Genomic DNA, 21,888 nt, shown 5'->3' with positions numbered 1-21,888 from the left:
CAATGAGCTACTGCAATACCCTCCCCGCACTCAATTATCCTTTCAGTTACACTAAACTTCTTGCCACAGCCTTTCCAAAAAGAATCCTCCCCCATGAGGAGTGAAAAATCTTCTAACAGTGATAAGTCAATGACTAGTGTCCAATACTGGAAAGTCAAGAAGCAGTAATATAAGCATGTTAGATTATGGAGGTAAACTTCAAAAGAATCTGCTAAAATATAAATTAGTTATCTCTGAAGATGAAGAATATGGTAGAAGAGAGCAGAAGACTGTTGTATATCTTAAAACAAGCCTTGTGGAACTGTCCTATGCTCCATACCAAGTACTATAGGTAAGGGGTTGCTAGGAATTCTTAGGTCCTACAGCACTGGACCATAGAGCTATTTTGGCTGTGAATGTGCACTATTTTCAAGACAAGGAAATAATGACTCCAGCCCTGGCCAGTGTTACTCACTGGATAGAGCATCGACCCATGCACCGAAGAGTCATGGGTTCCAATCCTGGTCAAGGGCACATACCGAGGTGACAGATTTGATCTCCTGCCCCAGTTGGGGTGCACAGGGGAGGCAACCGATCACTTGGTCTCTCTCACATCAATCTCTCTCTCTCCCTCTCCCTCCCTACCACTCTCTAAAAAAAGTCAATGGTAAAAATATCCTCAGGTAAAAATTAACAATAACAGCAAAAATGGCTGTAAAGGTGATTCAGAGATAATTGGGTTCTAGAGGGAATTCACCTCAGATTCAACAGTTCAGAGACTCAGAGTGACAGCCTGGAGCATGGGGAATTGAGAAGTCTGGGGACAACACATGACCTCCATACTTCAATAGGTCCAGAGGGCAGAGCATTGAGCACTGGACCTAAAAGGATTATTCCTGAGCCTTAAGATCTCATGAAATTTACCTTGCTAAATTTTGGACTTGTTGGAAGCTGTGACTCCTTTTTTCCCCCCTCTAATTTCTCCTTTTTGGAACAAAAATGCCTATCTTTTGCCTGTTCGACCATAGTATTTTGAGAGCACATAACTTGTATGTTTCACAGGTTCACAGCTGGAAAGGAATTCTGTCTCAGCATGAATTATCTCGAGTCTCTGGACTTCGACTTCAGAGATGATGCTGGAATGAGTTAAGACTTGTGGTGCTGTTGGGATGAAATTAATCTATTTTGCATGCAAGGACATGATTTGGGGGAACCCATGGGCAAAATGTTATAGGATGAATGTTTGTGTCTCCTCCACCAAATGTGATGATATTTGAAGGTGAGGCCCTTGGGAGATAATTAGGTTTAGATTAGGTTCAAATTATGTCATGATATGATTAAGGCCCTTTAAGAAGAATAAGCAGCGATTTCCACTGAGGAAATTCCATGTGAGCACGCTATGAGAGGACCTCTACAAGCCAAGAAGAGGACCCTCACCAAGAATCAAGTCTTGATTCTTGGACTTCCTGGCCTCCAGAACCAGAAGAAATAAATATCTGTTGTTTAAGCCAGCCAGTCTTTGGTATTTTGGTTCTGGCAGCCTGAAGAAACAGACATAATGCATACAACGCACTCTCAATTGGTTTAGGATAAAATAATCATGTTTGTGCATGAGCACATGTGTAAAGAGAATGATGGAGAATTTTCTTCATGGACCATTTGTGAGTCAGTTGCAGTTATAATGTACCTTTACTTTTTTTTATTATTAGTTTTAATCCTCACCCAGGGAGTGAGGATATTTTTTCCACTGATTTTTTGAAAGAGAATGGAAGGGTGGGGTGGGGGGAGAGAAGAGAGAAACATCAATGTGGAAGAGGCACATGGATTGGTTGCCTCCCGCACCCACCGCAGCCCAACAGGGGGAAGAGGATCAAACCTGCAACCCAAGTAGATGCCCTTGACAGGGAATCGAACCCAAGACCTTCCAGTGAGCAGGTGGACACTCTAACCATTGAACCACACCAGCCAGGGTATGTATCTTTACCATTTATTTATTTTATTTTGTTTTTATTTTCGGTTAATCCTCACCTGAGGATATCTTTTACATTGTTGTTGTTGTTGTTTTTCAGCGAGAGTAGAAGGAAGGGAGGGAGGGAGAGACAGACAGACAGGGAAACACTGACGCAAGAGATAAATTGACTGGCTGCCCTCTAGTCACCCTGACCAGGGAATTGAACCCAAGACCTTCTGGTGTGCAGGCCAACACTCTAACCACTGAACCACATTAGCAATGGCTTATTTATTTTAAATTTATTTTTATTGTTGAAAGTATTATAAATGTGCTTCCTTTTTTCCCCCATTGACCCCCTCTATTCCCCCTCCCACCCCCTTCCCCAGGCATTCACCATATTATTGTCTGTCTCCATGGGTTATGCATATATGCATATAAGTTCTTTGGTTAAACTCTTCCCACCCGCCCCCTCTGAAATATGTCAGTCTGTTGCTGCTTCAATGTCTCTGAATCTATTTTGCTTGTCAGTTTATTTTGTTCATTAAATTCCACATATAAGTGAGATTATGTGATACTTTTCTTTCTCTGACAGGCTTATTTCACTTAGCATAATACTCTCCAGGTGCCTCCATGCTGTCTCAAAGAGTAAGAGATCCTTCTTTTTTACAGCCACACAGTATTCCATTGTGTAAATATACCAGTACCTTTTAATACTTCAGTGTGTATGTTTGCAAAACAGACATTCTCTTACATAACTATAGAACAATTATCAAAATCAGAAAATTGATAGAATACTAATAACTAGTTCACATTCTTAATTGTCCTAATGATGTCCTTTACAACAAAAGAAAGTCCTAGATCATGTGTTACATTCTGTCTCTTTAGTTTCAGAAAAGAAAAATGTTTTGACTATACTGTAAACTGACTTGAACTGAACGATCCTGAGCAGAGGTTTCAAGAATCCCATGAAAGGCCCTAGCTGGTTTGGCTCAGTGGATGGAGCATTGGCCTGAGGACTGAAGGGTCCTGGGTTTGATTCTGATCAGAGGGGCACATGACCGAGTTGTGGGCTCAATCCCCAGTGGAGGGGGGGAGGGGGCGGCATGCAGGAGGCAGCTGATCAATGATTCTCTCTCATCATTGATGTTTCTATCTCTTTCTCTCCTCCTCCCTTCCTCTCTGAAATCAGTGAAAATAAAAAAAGAATCCCATGAAACGAACAGAGTAACTATGTAATTATACAACAATGAGGAAGTAATTATTGGGAAACAGAGCATAAATTTCTGATATGAATACAAAAACCACATAAGTATCTTTGTTTAAAGCAAATAAACATTCCTACTGAATGTGGCAGGAGGATGACTGAACCTGCCCCATCACCACAGACACTGCCCACCTGATGTACAATTTGGAACATTATATAAAAAAAGTTAAATGTCCAATATGAAATATCCATTATTCTTTAACAATCAAAGGGCTGTTATTATGCATTTTCCAGTAAATAAACCCTATTCATTTCCAGTGGTATAGCCTGCTATTCCTTAGAAGAAGTTTTGCTGAAATGGTCTTTTCTTGGAATTTTACTGCAATGTTTTAGTCTCTCTCTACTGCATACCATACATACTAGAGAAAATAGTTTGGAGCTTTGTGCTTGTCACACAAGCTATTCCATGTTCCGAACATATCTATAATAATAAAAGCAAAATATGCTAATTATACCAGACATCCTTCTGGACGAAGCCAGGGCTGCGAGGGAAGCCCGGTCCCAGGTGCCAGAGGGAAGCTGGTGCAGGCAGCCAGGGGAAGGAAGGCCTACTCCTGCACGAATTTCGTGCATCGGGCCTCTAGTAGTTTCAGAAGAGTCTTCTTTTTTGAGCAGGCAAATTTTGAAAAGTAGGGAGCACACATTTTTTTTTCTTGCAAACTGGATAAACTCCCTAATTTTGTCAATAAGTATCTCAGATAGAATGCACTGAAAAGTGCTTCCAAAATTGCCCAGCTGGTGTGCTCAGTGGTTGAGCATCAACCTATGAACCAAGAGATCACAGTTCAATTCCTGGTCAGGGCACATGCCTGGGTTGCAGGCTCAATCCTCAATAGGGGGTGTGCAGGAGGCAGCCTATCAGTGATTCTCTCTCATCACTGATGTTTCTCACTCTCTCTCCCTCTCCATGCTTCTCTGAAATAAAAAAATATATATTAAAGAAAAAGTTCTTTCAAAGCTATCTGTAAACAAATTCATATTTTGACTATTTTCCTATTGGAGACCCAAAAATGGAGGCCTCAAAGTACATGTGCACTGGGACATTTCAGTTCAGTGGCATCCTGTGTACTGTGCATGGGTGTGACCACTTTCACTTGCCACCCACATCTCCTCTGTAGCACTTTCCTACCCCTAGATAAGCATCATGGCATAACAAACAATGTAATAGTTAGGAAATGAGTACCAGTGCAGCTCTGCTGCAAATTCTGCATCCATCGGCGCTCTCTTCTGCCTCTAATATGTTCTGGGCCTATAGCACCATGCCCTCCACACACTCCACAGAGGTTTTGTAAAGAACACCAGTTGTGGAGACAACCCGGTTGGCATCCATTTTCCTTCTCTGGAAATATGCCCTGATACACAGGGGTGGTCCCCTGGTGGTCACATCTGTGCAATATGACTGTATTTCCTGAGTCATAATTGACTGACAAAGGGTAAGCCAAAATAAACCCAGCACACCCTCTCATTGGGATCGGAAATTTCAATGGGGAAAGAGCCTGAAGGCACTGTCCCAACATCCTGGAGGAAAAGGTCCATAAACTCCTGCCACTAAGGTCCCAATCGCTGTGCCATTTCTTGCACTTCTTGACTTTCTAAGACTTAGTTGTTCATCAAGTCCTCCCCATCCTGTTTTTTGGTTTGGTTTTTTGCATATCTATCATCCTCAAAATAAATCACCTTTTGTTTAGCTAGAGTCAGTTTCTGCTGTTATCAACAGACAGAAATCTGATACAGATTCTACATTAAAATCTCCTGGAACTTCTTTTCTACCCTTACTGTTTGTTTGTTTATTTTTAATCCTCATCTGAGGATATTTTTCCATTGATTTTTATAGAGAGTGGGAGAGAGAAAAACAGAGAGAAATATAAATTGAGAGAAACACATCAATTGGTTGCCTCCTGCACGAGCCCTGACCAGGGCCCAGGCCGAGGAAGGAGCCTAACGAGGTATGTGCCCTTGGCCAGAATTGAACCCAGGACCCTTTGGTCTACAGGCCAATGCTCTATCCACTGAGCCAAACTAGCTACGATACCTGTATGTATGTGTGTGTGTGTGTGTGTGTGTGTGTATGTATGTGTATATATATATATACATATATATATATATATATATATATATATATATATATGACATATTTTATTGCATTTTTACAGAGAGGAAGGGAGAGGGATAGAGAGTTAGAAACATCGATGAAAGAGAAACATCTATCAGCTGCCTCCTGCAACCAAGGTACATGCCCCTGACCGGAATCGAACCTGGGACCTTTCAGTCCACAGGCCGACGCTCTATCCAGTGAGCCAAACCAGTCAGGGCATACCTGTATATTTATATGTTAAGATTGCCTGAAACTTTTAGGGATTAATTTTTTTTTTTTCCAATGGTTCCCAACCTGGTCAATGTTGTATATTTGGACACTGCTTACTATCTTCTCTAGGATAAGGGATGGCTGGTTCAAAATATTAGTAGGCACTTCATTATACATAACTAGAGGCCCAGCACATGAAATCGTGCGCATGTAGGGTCCCTAGGCTTGCAATCAGGGCCATGTCCGCTGCCCTGTGACGCTCCACGAAGCTGCTCTCCATCGCCCTGGGACGCTCCGAACGCTGCCACTGCCCCACGATGGTCCGCAACACTGCCACCACCCCATGAAGCTGCTTCCCTGGGACACTCCGTGACGCTGCCACTACCCCGCGACCCTTTGCGCCGCTGCCGCTGCCTTGGAAGTCCAGTCCCCAGTCCCGCTCTGCTGCTACCCAGCCCGGTTCCATGGTTCCCCGTTGGCCATCCATCGATGGGAGCCTGCAGGCTGGGGGGAGGGACTGAGAGGTGGTCAATGCATCTCCTAGTGACTGCATTGAGCCTATAGCACCCTGGTGGTCAGTGCGCGACCAGTCGTTCTGGCGTTCCTCTGGCTTTTTATATATATATTGATGGACATCAGAATCTAACTGCCTGCTATAACCAATTACTTCTCAGATTATCATTCATACACATGAAGACAAACCAAAAATATAAATTCAGAGCTAGTATTGAAAAAAGGCAACAGAAGACCACAAATCAAAATTTAAAGTGTCTAACTACAGAGAACATGCTCATAACATTAATTTAGACAGTGTCCAACTACAGAGAACATGTTCATAACCATTAAACAAGATTAACTCTTTCATGGCAAGAACAATCACAAACAAAAAGGGAAGTATTCGATTATTTAATACAGGACTTTAGGAAAATTTATTATTTGAAAAAATAACTCTAGTTAGAACTTCTCATGCCATATTGTGGCAGAGACCATTAACTGCCCCCGTATAGATTCTCCCTATCTTCCCTTTAGTAATGGAATCTGTTTTAGCTGAGTACATGGCCACCCAGCTACAAGCTTAATTCCCAGTCTCTCTTGCAGCTAGAAGTAGCCATGTTATGAAATTCTGGCCAACAGGAAGTGAACATGGTGATGGATACCAGTGCTGGATTACATCCTTTAAGAAAGAAATTGCTGCCAAAACTGGTTTGGCTCAGTGGATAGAGCGTCGGCCTGCGGACTGAAGGGTCCCAGGTTCGATTCCAGTCAAGGGCATGTACCTTGGTTGCGGGCACATCCCCAATAGGGGGTGTGCAGGAGGCAACTGATCGATGTTTCTCTCTCATCGATGTTTCTAACTCTCTATCCCTCTCCCTTCCTCTCTGTAAAAAAATCAATAAAATATATATTTTTTTTTAAAAAAAGAAAGAAATTGCTTTCCCTCCACTTTTCCTTCCCTCTGCCTATGGCCTGGAATATAGATGTGGCTGAAGAATCAGATGTCAATGAAGACAAAATGCTAAAATAATGCAGAATAACAGAACATACCTCATAACCTACCTACCTAGGACTACTTATCTACCTCCAGACTCTACAATAATAATTTATATATTGATAAACAACTTAATTTTCTTCCAAAAGGAAGATGTTTTTATTTTCTTTAAAAATTTATTTTCAATTACAATGGATATATAATATATTAGGTTCAGGTATATAATATTGCGATTAGGTATTTATATACCTTATGAAGTGATCACCTGATAAATCTAGTAACCTTCTGAAATCATATATATATCACAATATTATTAACTATATTCCCTATGCTATACTTTTCTTTACAATTGGCAATTTATACTTAATCCCTTTCACCTTTTTTGCTCATCCTAATACCCCTTCCATCTGACAACCATCCATTTGTTCTCTGTAAATATCAGTTTGTTTTGGCAACTTTATTTTTATGCCACTTATATAAACAAAACCAAAAAAAAAATCAAAAACCAATATTGAGTCATCTGCTTCCAGGTTGGAGTTAAAAGTTAGAGGCAAGCCATCATTTACATAAAACTAGATAAAACTACAGATTATTCAAAACAAGAAACATTTTTTTAAAATAGGTTGTTATTGATTTTAGAGAGAGGAAGGGAAAGGGATAGAGAGATGGAAACATTGATGAGAGAGAAACATCGATGATCAGCTGCCTCCTACACACTCCCTACTGGGGATTGAGCCAGAATCAGGGCCTGTGCCCTGACTGGGAATCAAACTGGTGACCTCTTAGTTCATGGCTTGCCAGTCAACCACTGAGCAACACCAGCAGGGCAGAAAAAGAAACAATTTTAATGACACTGTAGAGTTGTCTTCAATGCAAAGCAAAGAGCACAGGATGAACTAAAATTCCAGAGGTGGAAGAGCCTTTCCTTGGTAAGTTGAAATTGCTAGCCATTTTCTTTCCTAGTGGTATTTGCAGGGTTTGAGCATGAACTTTTCATAATTGGGCTTGCCATAGGCAGAAACACTCTACAAAGAGGAATAAAAACCAGCGGAGCTTATGGTAGCTGCACAGGTTGGTATGACTGAATGCTAGATGAACACCAAACACATGGCCAATTTTCTGCACAGGACATTTACCAAGTTCTAGAGAAGCTAGAGGTGACTTGAAACTAACCACCTCTAGAAAGGTGACTTGAAACTAACCACCATTTCACAATGCTTAGGAGATAAAGTCATATGTACTACAGGGAGGGCTCCCGACAAACACAATGGATCCCACCCTTGAGGCACTATGCTCACCAGAGTGGATGAATCTAACCAAACCTTCAGCCCAGCCCCACCCTGTTCAATCTCTGGTTAGATGGCAGTGCTTAGCCCCTTACTGTATCTACCTCAGAGGGCAAAAGCTGAAAAAAAAACACAAAAAAAACCCCAACTTTAGTCTCTGCAGGTCTTTTATTCATACTGTCCAGCAATCAAAAGCTTCTGCTTTCCTAGTAGGCAGGGAGGGACTATGAATATGACTGAAAAAGAGAGAAGGCACAGTGTACAGTAGTCTACACATTCACCTCTCATTATTTCAGCACTGCTAGCCTTGGGAAATCTCTCAACTTGATCTTCCCTTCCTCCCTTTAATTTCACATGCTGAGAAGTGGAGATTCCTCCCATTTAATTTTTTGACATTTCCAAAACTGCAAAAATAATTTTCATACATCAAAGTCTCTCCTAAGAACCCAGAGTCCCATTCTACCAAGGAGCTCAAAATCATCATAATTATCTTTCTTTTTCACTCATTCAAAAATATTTCATTTCTCTGTAGTTAATATGAGTAAAAGATAATTCTTGTCTTCAAGAAGTCTGCAGATTTTTTTAAGAGGGCAAAACGATGCAAAGATCAACATTTTTGTGAGGTATTTTTTAATGAGGTATAATTGACATATAACAACATATTAGTTTCAGGTGTATAACACATGATTTGATATATTTGCATGCTGTATTGCAAAATGATTACCAAAAAAGTCCATATAACATCATACATACATAGTTACATATTTTTTTCTTATGATGAGAACTTTCAAGATCCATTTTTCTAACTACTTTCAAATATGCATACATGATTTTTGAGATAAGAGAATAACAAAAACTATTTTAAAGAATACTGATTAAAGGGATTTATATTTAAACTAGAGGCCCGGTGCACGAAATTAGTGCACGGGGAGGGGGGGTGCGTGTGTCCCTCAGCCCAGCCTGCACCCTCTCCAATCTGGGATCCCTCTCACAATCCAGGACTGCTGGCTCCCAACTGCTCACCTGCTTGCCTGCCTGATTGGCCCTAACCACTTCTGCCTGCCAGCCTGATCACCCCCTAACCACTCCCCTGCCAGCCTTATTGATACCTAACTGCTTCCCTGCCGGCCCAATTGCCCCTAACTGCCCTCCCCTGCTGGCCCGGTCACCCCTAACTGCCCTCCCTTGCCAGCCTGGTCTCCACCAACTGCCCTCCCCTGCAGGCCTGGTCGCCCCCAACTGCCCTCCCCTACTGGCCTGATCGCCCACAACTGCCCTCCCCTGCTGGCCATCTTGTGGTAGCTATCTTGTGTCCACATGGGGGTGGCCATCTTGTGTGTTGGAGTGATGGTCAATTTGCATATTGCCTCTTTATTATATAGGATGAAATGGCAAAATCAAGGAAAGGAGATTAAGCAATTTGTCTAGTCACAAAAAAGTTAAATTCAAAGTTGGGACTAGAATCCAAGTCTTTACCTTTCCCATTTATTGGCATTTCTTAATCATATTCCTGAGATTTTCTATGAATCAAATTTTCTCTTGATTATATCAGAGATATTACAACTTAATCTGATTGTTTTAAAATCATCAGTGGCTTAATATTAGAATTTCACTTTAAACTCACCCTTCATGCTTATTTTTCTATTCATATAATTAACAGTTTTTGCTATTCATATTACTAGCTATCCTAGAATGGAGATAAATGATGTTATATGAATTTCCTCTGTTAAAAAAAAAGATACCTTTTTAGGAAACCAGAACTAATTTAGATGTACTGGAAATAACCTGCTTCCTTTGCCTATATACAAGCCATGCTTATGTAGGAGGTGATAAAGATATTAATTACCTTTAGCACATACAGCTGGAGTCTCCACAGGTAGTTCTATTACAGTCTAATCAGTGATCACAGGCCAGGTTTCTCAGCCCAGCTTCTTGGCATTCCAAGTCAAGGTGAGAGAGGGTGGCAAGGCAGAAAGAAAGTCAAAGCTGACAGGTTTCCTTTCCTTTGAAGCACCAACCAGCGTCTCACAGCTTACACCCCTTGTAAGACTATTGGAAAGGGTGCTGCAGAAGTGATTACTGGCCATGCTGCTCCTTAGAAGAGCTAACAGAAAGGTGATTATACTGAAGTGTGTCCATGCCATTTCCAGACTATTAGGAATGTCACTGACCACTTCCCACTCTTCCTCATGAGCAGTCACCCTTCCTAGTAAGAACCTCCAGTAAGCCCCTATTATTTTAACCACCTGTAAACCTGGAACACTAAAAATTATGCTATGAGTTTCTTTACTGGCACAACCTATTTCTCTTATCTACTAGTATAATAATAAAAGTATAATATGCTAATTAGACCGGAGAGCCAAATGACCTGCCGGATGGAGCCGGGGCTGCGAGGGCCGAGCCCCTTGCACAAATTTCATGCATCGGGCCTCTAGTATTTTTATAACATTATTTTGGGAAACTGGTTTTCAACAACAAGCAAGCACATATGAAATACCACACTATAATTAATTTTTTTAAATAGAGATAAAAACATACTCAACACTTATATTTATCAAAATTTAACAACTAGCTTATATGATTTAGATCTTATTTTTCCTTTAAATAAAACACCGAAGTTACCATTCATTCTTTCACTCATTCATTTACTCCATTAATACTCATTGAGGCCCTATTATAAGCGAGTCATTATCTGAGCACTAAAATGCATACATTCTGGTGAGAGAGGCAGACAATAAATAAGCAAAAAGATACATAATTTAATATCAGGCAATTATAAATGCTATAACTAGAAAAATACAGTAATAAGAGGAAAACATTTTAGACAGGGACAAGTTGTCTGAAGGACGTGAGGGGTAAGCAGAGGCCTACATGGATTGCAGAAATGAACTAAGGAAAAAATATTTTTCAGGTCAAAGTAAAAAGGGCAAAAGCCTTGAGGCAGGCATGCTTGATGTGTTCAGGAAAGAGCAGAAAGGCCAGCTTGCTGGAGTGACCTGGCAGGATATGAAGTCAGGGAGGTATGGGAGAGCCACATGAAATTTGTCCTTTTAAGAAATTTGCCCTGGGGAAGTGTTATTTCACTTCTCTGCTGTAAGTATAAAAGCGACCCTTAATTTGGTGTTTACCATTCCCATTAATTTAAAAAATACCTTTCCTATATAAATACATAGCCATAGAGTCCTGCATGTTTTTAGTCCTTAAAATCACATTATTCTGTATGTATCTCTCTGCAACTTTTAACAGTATGTACCTGAGATTTACCCAAGTTCATAATATAGAGAGCAATTCATCTTTTCACTGCTATCTAGTATTGCATTGTATTACTATGCCATACACTGTCTTTGTTGATTTTAAAAAAATATATTTTTATTGCCCTAGCCGGTTTGGCTCAGTGGACAGAGTGTTGGCCTGAGGACTGAAGGGTCCCAGATTCGATTATGGTCAAGGGCACATGCTTGGGTTGCAGGCTTGATCTCCAGGGTGGGGCGATGATTCCCTCTCATCATTAATGTTTCTATCTCCCTCTTCCTTCCTCTCTGAAATCAATTAAAAAATGTATTTTAAAATATTTTTATTGATTTCAGAGAGGAAGGGAGAGGGAGAGAAACATCAATGATGAGAATCATCGACGGGCTGCCTCCTGCATGCCCCACACTGGAGATCAAGCCCGAAACCCGGCAAGTGCCCTGACCTCCTGGTTCATAGGTCAATGCTCTATCACTGAGACACACCAGTTGGGCTTGTTGATTTTTAAAATATTTTTACAGTAAACATTCTTAAATATGTCTCCTGTGGCCATGAGCAGAATCTGTTGGGAAAACATTGTCTTATGGGCTGAACTGACCCCCCAAAATTGGTACGTTAAAATTCTAACCCCAATACATCAAAATGTGACTCTATTTAGAGATAAGGTTTTTAAAGAGATAATTACATTAAAACGAGGTCATTAGGGTAGGTCCTAATCCAATGACTAGTGTCCTTAGAAGAAGAAATTGGGACACGGAGGGAAGACCATGTAAAGATACAGGGAGAAGAGGCTCACCTACAAGTCAAGGAGAGAGGCATTAGAAGAAAACAACCTTGCCCAAACCTTCTCTCAGACAGTCTCCACAACTATGAGAAAACACATTTTTGTTGTTTAAGCCACCTATTCTGTGGTACTTTGTTATAGCAGCCCTAGTAGTGTTCAAACTGTGGGTTACAGCCAATCAGTGATTCATGATGTCAATTTACTGGTTTGTGATCAGTGTATTTTAAACTTTCAGTTCAAAACTTTCATTGAGCAGTACAGAATAAAGACGATCAGATGATCAGTGTTGCATGGATAAACACTGACTTGTGAAACCTTGTTTCAGTTATATATATATGTAGACATAAAATATGTAAAGCGCATGAAATATACATACATTATGGATACACTGGGTTGTGATATAAAAATGTTATTTCTTGGTGTGGGTTGAAATAAAAAGATTTGAAAACCTCTGCTATCATATATATCTAATAGAGACTTAGTAGGACAATCATTATAAATATGCATATCTCAACTTTTCTAGAAACTGTTCTCCAAAGCAACTGTACCATTTTATAGTAAGAGCACCCACATACACATTTCCATTGCTAAAATTTTGTCAACATTTAATACTGTCATATTTTAATAGCTTTCAAATTGGAAAAGATGAAAACATTATCTCACTGTTTTAACTTACAGTAACTCAAGAACTAGTGAGAATGAACATATTCATATATTTATTTTTCAATCAAGTTTTTTTTCCTGCGAAGTGCCAATTCCTATCTTTTGCCCATTTTCTACTGAATTGCATGCTTATTTCAGAAAGCAGACTGATTTACAACTAACCATATTTAAAAATGAACCCCCAACACAGGGGTATCCCAATATTTAGGGCCCTATGGTACATGTGCATTATTTCTACAGTCAGAAGCAAAAATTATTTTAAAATACAAGGAAAAAATAGCCACTTTAACATTCATAATGGGTCTTGAAGGTAATCTTAAAGACAATAAAAATAAGCTAAATTTTCTGAAATTAAATGGGTCAAGAGCAAAAGGCATATTTGCTTAATCAGTCACAAAACACAAACTACATTATTGAAGCCTTCTTAGAAGCTATTCAGAAGCCAACTGACTTTTGAGGCCACAAACCATGTATTTAATCAAAGAAGGCACACCCACTCAGAATGCAAACACAGCCTCTACCCATTCCTCTCAATTGCCTATTCTGCCAATAAACACTGCTTCTTTCTTTCAAAAATTGAATCTAATTGAATCTCAACCAATTAACTATCTTGCTCAGAGCACTAGGAAGTTCCTAGGGCAACTAGGCCAACCTTAAAAAGCGGGCAAGTGTGCCTTCCCTGAATATCCAAGTTCTAAAGTACTACTGGTCTCATTTCTCAAGAATTTTTATTATTGCCAAAACCAGTTTGGCTCAGTGGACAGAGCGTCACCCTGCGGACTAAAAGGTCCCAGGTTCGATTCTGGTCAAGGGCATGTACCTTGGCTGTGGGCACATCCCCAGTGGGGGGTGTGCAGGGGGCAGCTGATCGATGTTTCTCTCTCATCGATGTTTCTAACTCTCTATCTCTCTCCCTTCCTCTCTGTAAAAAATCAATAAAATATATTTTTTTTAAAAAAGAATTTTTATTAGAGAATTCCTGAGTACCTCAAATGACTCTGGAATCTTTCAGCTCCAGATAGAAATGCTCTTCCTGTTGGAACAAAAACATTTGAAACAATAATTCAGTCCCACAAGTTGTAAACAGTTACAACATTTTTTGCAAAGCCTTGAGGTCTTCCAGTGTCTCATCAGGCCCTGGGAAACCTGAACAGGTAGACTGGACATTCTAGCTACTCCTCCTGTTCTTGTCTCATAACTTATTTTCAGAGTTACGGTTTCTATTAAGTGGAAACAAAAGCTAGTAGCTATTTAGTAAACCACCCTTCATTAGTTATTCATTTGCAGCCTTCTAAGAACCTTCTAAGAAGCAGGACCATTAAAAAAAAAAAAAAAAAAGAAGAAGCAGGACCAGCACTTTGTTCTTCCTATTTCTCCTGGCTTATTATTTAAATAAGAACATAACTTGTACCCTAATTCCTCCTTTAGAATCTTACTTATTTTGGTGGCTAAAAGGCTATCATCCTCCTAATATCTCATTAAAATTACTACTAAAGAAAAGAAAGTTAGGTTCAAAACTGACTCAAAAGCAGATAATTTTTTTCCTTCTATACTTATTAACTAATTAAGGAACATCTCACAAGGTTCTATAAAGAAATTAAAGATCTTTAAAAAAAAAAAAAGTGCCATTAACAAGGAGCTTTAAAAAAACACACACCCAACTCTTGGAAATTAAGATCACTGAATACTGTAACATGCTGATGAGAAAATTTCCTGCAAATCCTCCAGAGGTCTTTAAAAATAGGATGGAATCATCTATTAAGATTAGTTTTAATAAAGTCCTACAAAGAGATAAAGGGACTGAACTACATAACCTCCTAAAGGTTCCTTCCAGCTCTAATTCTGCCAAAGCTTCCAATACTCTTTCAAAGTTTCCCTAATGCTAATTGAACTCTTTACCTCCAATAAAGGCTGATGACCCTCCTCTCATTCCTCTGAATGGCAGGGAGGAAAAATTACTGCTTTATTGCTATGCTTCCTTGTGAACTCTATCTACTGTCATCATTAAAAAACAGTGATACAGTAATATCGTCCTGGGCCGTGTGGCTCAGTTAGCTGAGTGCCATCCTGTGCACCAAAAGGTCACCGGTTTTGGGCTCAGTCCCTGGTGGGGGGCATGCAGGAGGCAGCGGATCAATATTTCTCTCTTACATCAACGTTTCTCTCTTCTTCTGTCCCTCTCCCTTCCTCTCTCTCTAAGAATAAAAACATTTAAAAAAACAAAACAGTAATGTCTACACCCATGAGGATGGCTACTGTAAAGAAAAAACTAACACCAGCACTCCTGTGATGTTTCTCATTTATGCCCACTAATGTGTTACCACACTCACAACACTTCTGACACCAGAATGGGGGGCAATAAGCGTGTGTGTTTCCACATCAGCAAGCAACACTTGGACAATTCAGTGTCTTACAATTAACTCAATCCTAATGGTATACACTTGGAGATATCGTCACATCCCACTGGTTAAGGGCTCAGTCCCATAAAACTCTCCCATCCCCCAACTTCAGATGCCAATGACAAATCTAGATTGTCACCTGTGCTTCTCAAGATCAACTATAAACTGGAGGTATCCACCATCCCCTCCTCCAGTTTAATTTGCTAGAGCAGTGCACAGAACTCAGGAAAATTGTTTATTTACTGTTTACTAGTTTATTATAAAAAGATATAAAAGATACGGGTGAGCATTAGTTTGAAGAGAAGGCAAGGTGTGTGGGAAGGGGTATGCCCCTCTCCCAGCACCTCCATGTGTTCAGCAACTCAGAAGCGCTCTGAACCCCGGACTTCTGGGAATTTTTATGGAGGAGGCTTCAGTATATAGGCATGATCAATCATTAACTCCATTTCCAGCCCCTCCTTCCTCTTTGGAAAATAGAAGGTAGGGCTGAGCATTCCAAGCTTCTAATCATGGCTTGGTCCTTCTGGTGACCAGCCCCCATCCAGGAGCCCACCCAGAGTCAGAACAAAGGACACCATGGTCAGAACAAAAGACACCATGGTCACCCAGAACACTCCAAGAGAGTTAGGTACTCTGTGGTTAGGAATCAGGGTCAAAGATCAAATATTAGAACAAAACATGCTCTTAATACACTTCTCACTTAGGAAATCACACAGGTTTTAGGAGTTCTGAGGCCTGGTACACAGGATTTGTGCACTGGTGGGGAGCGTGACCTGCGGGGATCAGCCTGCTGTGGGAGTGCCGCTCATCCCGGTCGGCCAAGCTGCAGTGGACCTGCCCTCTGAGTGGCTGCTCCCTGGTCCGGCATCTCCCGGGGAGCAGGAGCAATCGCCTCTCCAGGGGTCGGGCCCAGGGACAATAGCACTGAGAGGTGGTAGAGTAGGCCTCAGTCCCACAGTGGCCACGAACCTGCCTCCCAACCTCCAGGGTCAGCTCTGCGAGCCCAGCAGCAGCACTGCGTGGCCTGTGGGCATCCAGAGGAGGTGGCAGGGAGCGAGGAGGAGGAGCCTGGGGCAAGGAAGCGATGATTGCAGCCCGGGTTCCTGCCCATTGGCCCAGGCTTTGCAGTGGGAGCAGCCGCTCATCCTGGTCAGCCAAGCAGTGCTCCCACTGTGGTAGTGCACTGACCATGGGGGGGGGGGGGGGCCAACTCCTGCGTTGAGCATCTGCCCCCTGGTGGTCAGTGCACGTCATAGCAACTGGTCGACCAGTTGTTCTGGTCGTTCCACCATTCGGTCACTGGGCTTTTATTATATAGAATATATATGGTGTCCCAAGAAATGTATACACACTTTAACAGCTAATAGTTGTTAAATGAAAATGAAATGCATTTTAATAACACTGCCTTTATAATTATATTCAAAGTGTGTATACATTTTTGTCACACCCTGTATTTCCTATTATCTCACAGCTATCACCAAAGAAAAAAACAAAAAACAGAAAATGTGACCCCATCGTAAGTTGAGCATCTGTACATTTGTAACCCACCCCACTATTTTTCTGACATTGTTCCTGTAAATGCTGATTCTGACTAATATGCAGCTTGTAAATAAACAGTACATATGTATAATAATCCTAGGAACTAATTTGAGAAGTTACAAACTCCGACCTTCAGTCATCCCAGTTCCAGATTTGCTGACCTTCAAACACAGAACCAGGATGATCCACACTAGATTATCACTTGAGCAGTTTTGAAGGTCTTATTAGAATGGACTGTGCTGGACTGCACACAGAGAATTTTTCAACCCCCTTCCCTTGATTTCTTTGTCCTGCTGTGCCTCTCCCTCCTTATAAAAATTTTGCCTGCACTGAGATGTTGAGATGGGCTTTGCGACAAGAGTCCCCTATCTCCTCAGGCGACTGGCACTTGAATAAAACCTCTTTTTCACCAGCATCTGTCTAATGAGTTTGGTTTTTGTGGCAGCAGGCAGCCCACCTTGGGTTCCAGTTACACATTCATCCCTTCAAACACAGAAACATAGACTCTGGAGAATGTAAAGAGATCTTAGAAGTTTCTAACTTCTCTCCTGTTCATAAAAGACAAATGTAGGAATATGTGAGGAAATGAACTTACATCTTGGGTTTAAAAACATGTTATATACTATAAATTTATAGTAAGAGCATGATGCACATCTGTGCATTTAACATCTTTTTTAAAAATTTATCTTTATTGTTGAAAGTATTACAGATGTCCCCAGCATTTAACATCTTATATGTATTTTTATGGCACACATATCCCACAGAAACTGCAGATCGGAGTTAGAGCAGTAGCATATCACTTTAAGTAAAACAAAACTAACTTTAAAAAATATTTTTAAGGCCCCACCTGGTTTGGCTCAGTAGACAAGAGTGTCAACCTGTGTACTGAAGGGTCCCGGGTTCGATTCCAGTCAAGGGCACGTACTTCCATTGCAGGCTTAGTCCCTGGCCCTGGTCGGGGCACCTGTGGTAGGTAACCAATTGATGTGTCTCTCTCACATTGATGTTTCTCTCTCTCTGTCTCTCCCCTTCCCTCCCACTCTCTCTAAAACAAACAAACAAAAAAAATCAATGGAAAAATATCCTCAGGTGAGGATTAACTAAAATAAATATATATTTTTTTATATATATTTTTATCAGAGAGGAAGGGAGAGGGAGAGAGAGAGAAAAACATCAATGATGAGAGAGAATCATTGATCGGCTGCCTCCTGCAAGTCCCCCACTGGGGGGTTGAGCCCACAACCTGGTCATGTGCCCTGACCAGGAATCAAACAGTGACCTCCTGGTTCATAGATTGACACTCAACCACTGAGCCATGCCGGCCGGGGTAAAATGTATTTTTAAGATGTTCTTGTTCTCATGAAGTTACCAAAAATCTCTCTTTTGCTTAAAAGGAAAGAAAAAAACAAACTCACACAATATTCTCATGTTAGTATACAAAGCAATGTACTTAAATTCTTTGTTTTAAAAAGACTTCTGAAAGACTTCCTAGAAGCAGCCCTAAACATTCTTTAGGGTATTCCATTAGAGCATTCTTCCAAATACCATCATACTGCTTTGAGAGGAATTTTCCCCTAAAATATATTAGGAAAAGTCAGGCCGATTTTTAAGTTTCATTTTAACAACTTGATATTTCTTCATCATATTGGTCGGCAATGCTGAAGAAACATTATGCTTACTAATGCTCAATTGTTAGGAATTATGGGAGGGAGAAGTTTAATTTACTACTAAATCAGAACGTAACTCCTGTGATAAGAGAAAAGAGCACTTAAACACAAAACACCTCGAAAATGTGAATACCTTTCTCTCAATTTCCTTTTCCCTTTTAAATAACCCACTGGGCCCTGGCCGGGTAGCTCAGTTGGTTAGAGCATCGTTCTGATACACCAAGGTTGCGGGTTCAAGCCCCAGTTAGGGCACATACAAGAATCAACCAATGCCGAAACCGGTTTGGCTCAGTGGATAGAGCGTCGGTCTGCGGACTGAAGAGTCCCAGGTTCGATTCAAGAGGCAGCTGGTCGATGTTTCTCTCTCATCGATGTTTCTAGCTCTCTGTCCCTCTCCTTTCCTCTCTGTAAAAAGTCAATAAAATATATTTAAAAAAAAAAAAAAAAGAATCAACCAATGAATGCATAAATAGATGGAACAACAAACTAATCGATAAATAAATAAATAAATAAATAATCCACGCATTCACCTGCAATGTATTTTCTGATTCCTCCTGTTAGGTTTCCCTGTTACATTCTATACCACAATTTTGTCTTATTAGCCATTTACATGACTAGGAAAACAATCACTTCCACTGCTTATAATGAGCCCATTCTTATCATTTCCTCTCTCACACAATTATTTATTTAAAAAATGAAAACAAATCTTTTGAATTTAGTATTATACTGCCTTACGCCTTACAAATTCTGGGGAGGTCAAGTCTCTTATACATATTTCCTCTCCCCAACTCTTATAAGTCTTCTTCTCTCAACATGACCTGGAGAAATGTTTTATTTTGTTTCACACCAAACAGCAACAGGCCTATCTAGAATATCTACATAGAGGAGGAGGAGCCTGCCAGATATTTATGTTGAAGCCAAATTAAATCACAGTCACAAGCCTAATACAGGGAACAGATTACTTTTGGGGGTGGGGGGAAAGTTGGAATATCTGAACAAGATTTATAAAAGTATGAAAGACAATTGCAAATATCACAGCACTCTCGACCAGCAACACTGATCTTGCATCCTTTTAACCAGTGTGTCTTTAAAAGCACATTTCAGCAGACTATACCACTCCAGAGAATTGGAAGGTTAATACATAGTCTTGAATTGAGAACTTTTCAAAATATTTCAGAACAGCCTGGATTTGCTTGGTGATTCAGCCTCGGTTAATGAGTACAGAGTCATCACAAGTCACCGCCAGGTTAAACAATCCCCTTGGGTGACAGAACTGCTGCTCAAAGGGCCCAGGGGACCACCTCCCTCAACCTGGAGGCTGGGATGAGGTCTCACCACGGGCTAAGAGCTTAACGCTCTCGAGGCACCGGACGGGGTTTACTTCCAGGTGGGTGGTCCAATGTCTTGCTTGCAGAAGGGGTAGGGTGTGTGGTAGGAAGTGACTAATTTCGTTTCCGCCTGGTACCACCTCTTAACTTTCTTTGCCTCCCGAGAACCCCAGGATGGTTTTCCTAGGAGGGCTTCAGGGCTCCAAGAGGAAGCAACCATCTCGAGGGCATGAGGAAGGCGCCTCGGGAGAATCCAGAGCACCTAAGCGGTTCCTCCAGGGTCCGAGAAGTCACCCCCTGCCTCCGCTGCACGGCGGCCCGCATTTCTGGCCCAATCGGAGAGAGGAAAGTACCCGGACTTGGAGCACACCCCAAACCTCCAGACAACGGAGAGGAGTACCTCGAACAAGGAGAGACGGGGGAGCCCCCGTGCTGCCCTTGAGGCTCCAGCTCGCGACAGGCCCGGCTAGCGCCAGGAACCGCCGCGAGCACACACCTGAGCCGCGCCGGACGCGCACCCGGCGGACGGTCATCGCGACCTCGCCCCGCCCGGCCGCCTCCTCCGCCGGCTCCGTGCAGGTGCCAGCTCGCGCGGGGTGCCGGCCCACAGCCCCGGCCCGGCCGCCCGCTCCCACCGTACCTTGCTGGCTGCGGCAGCGGCGGCAGCGGCGCTGCTCCTCACGTACCCGTTCCGCACCTCCCCGTTCGCCACGCAGCCGTTCGCCCGCAGCGGGCGACGGCAGCAGCAGCCTCCTGGCTCCGGCCGCATGGTCCAGGCAACACCAGGCGCAAGACAGACTCTGTAGGCGGTGGCCGAGGCGGCGGCAGCTCCAAGTCCCGCTCCACACCCCACCCACCTCCCCGAAACCGGAAATGGCTGCACGCTGCCGCCAATTCCCGGCTGTCACAAGGGGGCGGGGCCCACTCCCGCGGAGGCCCCGCCGCCCGCGGGAAGTCCGGGCGGGGGCTGGAAGGAGGGTCAGGGGATTACGGACCGCTGACCAATCTGGAGGAGGAGGAGGCGGACCCCATGCTGCCGCCTGGCCAATCATAGGCGAGAGTAAAGCTGGTCGCCTTGTCCAGGGGCCTTTAGGAGGGACTCGTGGACCTGGCACCCGATTGGCTTGGCTTATGTTTAATGGTCCACCCTGACGAGGAGGAGGGGCCTAGGAAAATTAGCCAATTAGAGTGTGAGGGTAAAAAAGGGGGCCGAGCCCGTCTCTGGAGCGGGTTCCCTAGTTCTCCTGGACAGCTGGCGCCCCCTCTCTCTTGCCTCCGGGTAAATTCTCGGGTTTAATTCCAGGCCAAGACAGGGCTCCTTTATTTACTTAATTCCTCTATGGGGGTTCTTAGAATAGCATTTTTTACATTATCTCACCATTATTCAGTTTACATTAACACATATCTTTTTTCCCCACCTGCCAACATTTTTTTCATATTTTTAAACCTTATTTTTCAATTACAGTTTAAATTCGATATTAATTTGTATTAGTTTCAGGTGTACAGTGTAGTGGTTAAACAATCATATACGTTACACTGCAGTAACATATTTCTTAAGTAATCATTCAAATGTCTCTTTGCCCTTCACACTATCAATGTTTTGTTTTCAATTTCCTTTAAAGAGCACTTCCTTGAAAGTCAGGAAACCTGGTCTCCTTCCAACTCTGCCAATAACGGGAAGCTAAATCTTGAATACTTAACAACTTTAGGAGCCACATTCTTTAAATGGAGTTAATACTTCCTGCTTCATAGACTCATTGCAAGAATTATTTTAATAAAGCATTGTGCACCTATCATAATACCTGGCTCACACTAGAAGTATAATAAATCCTGTATTATTTTCCTACCCCTTTAATCCTCTCTTCCTACACAGGTTAGAAAGGAAATGGATGTATGTTATACCAAGAGACGTTTGGTTACCCATAAAGAAATTAGCGTCAGAGTTAAAAGTATGGACTCAACTCAGGCTGCGTTTGAATCCTGGC

The 21,888-nt window shown here is 41.9% G+C and overlaps 1 protein-coding gene across 2 annotated transcripts in view; it reads right to left on the bottom strand.

Moving 5' to 3' along the window:
• Positions 1–20,752, bottom strand: part of SPTLC2 (serine palmitoyltransferase long chain base subunit 2) — a 97,776-nt gene extending 77,024 nt beyond the window's left edge. For both annotated transcript variants that reach the window (XM_008138784.3, XM_028141311.2), the window contains exon 1: positions 20,544–20,752. In XM_008138784.3, coding sequence (XP_008137006.1) covers positions 20,544–20,672 — 129 coding nt within the window. In that variant the 5' untranslated portion in view covers positions 20,673–20,752. The remainder of the gene's footprint in view (positions 1–20,543) is intronic.
• Positions 20,753–21,888: the final 1,136 nt, after the last annotated feature.

This window comes from Eptesicus fuscus, chromosome 5 (genome assembly GCF_027574615.1).
Source record: "Eptesicus fuscus isolate TK198812 chromosome 5, DD_ASM_mEF_20220401, whole genome shotgun sequence".
Taxonomy (NCBI): Eukaryota; Metazoa; Chordata; class Mammalia; order Chiroptera; family Vespertilionidae; genus Eptesicus; species Eptesicus fuscus.
The sequence above is the reverse complement of the archived record's forward strand: the minus strand, read 5'-3'. Positions and strand labels throughout refer to the sequence as shown.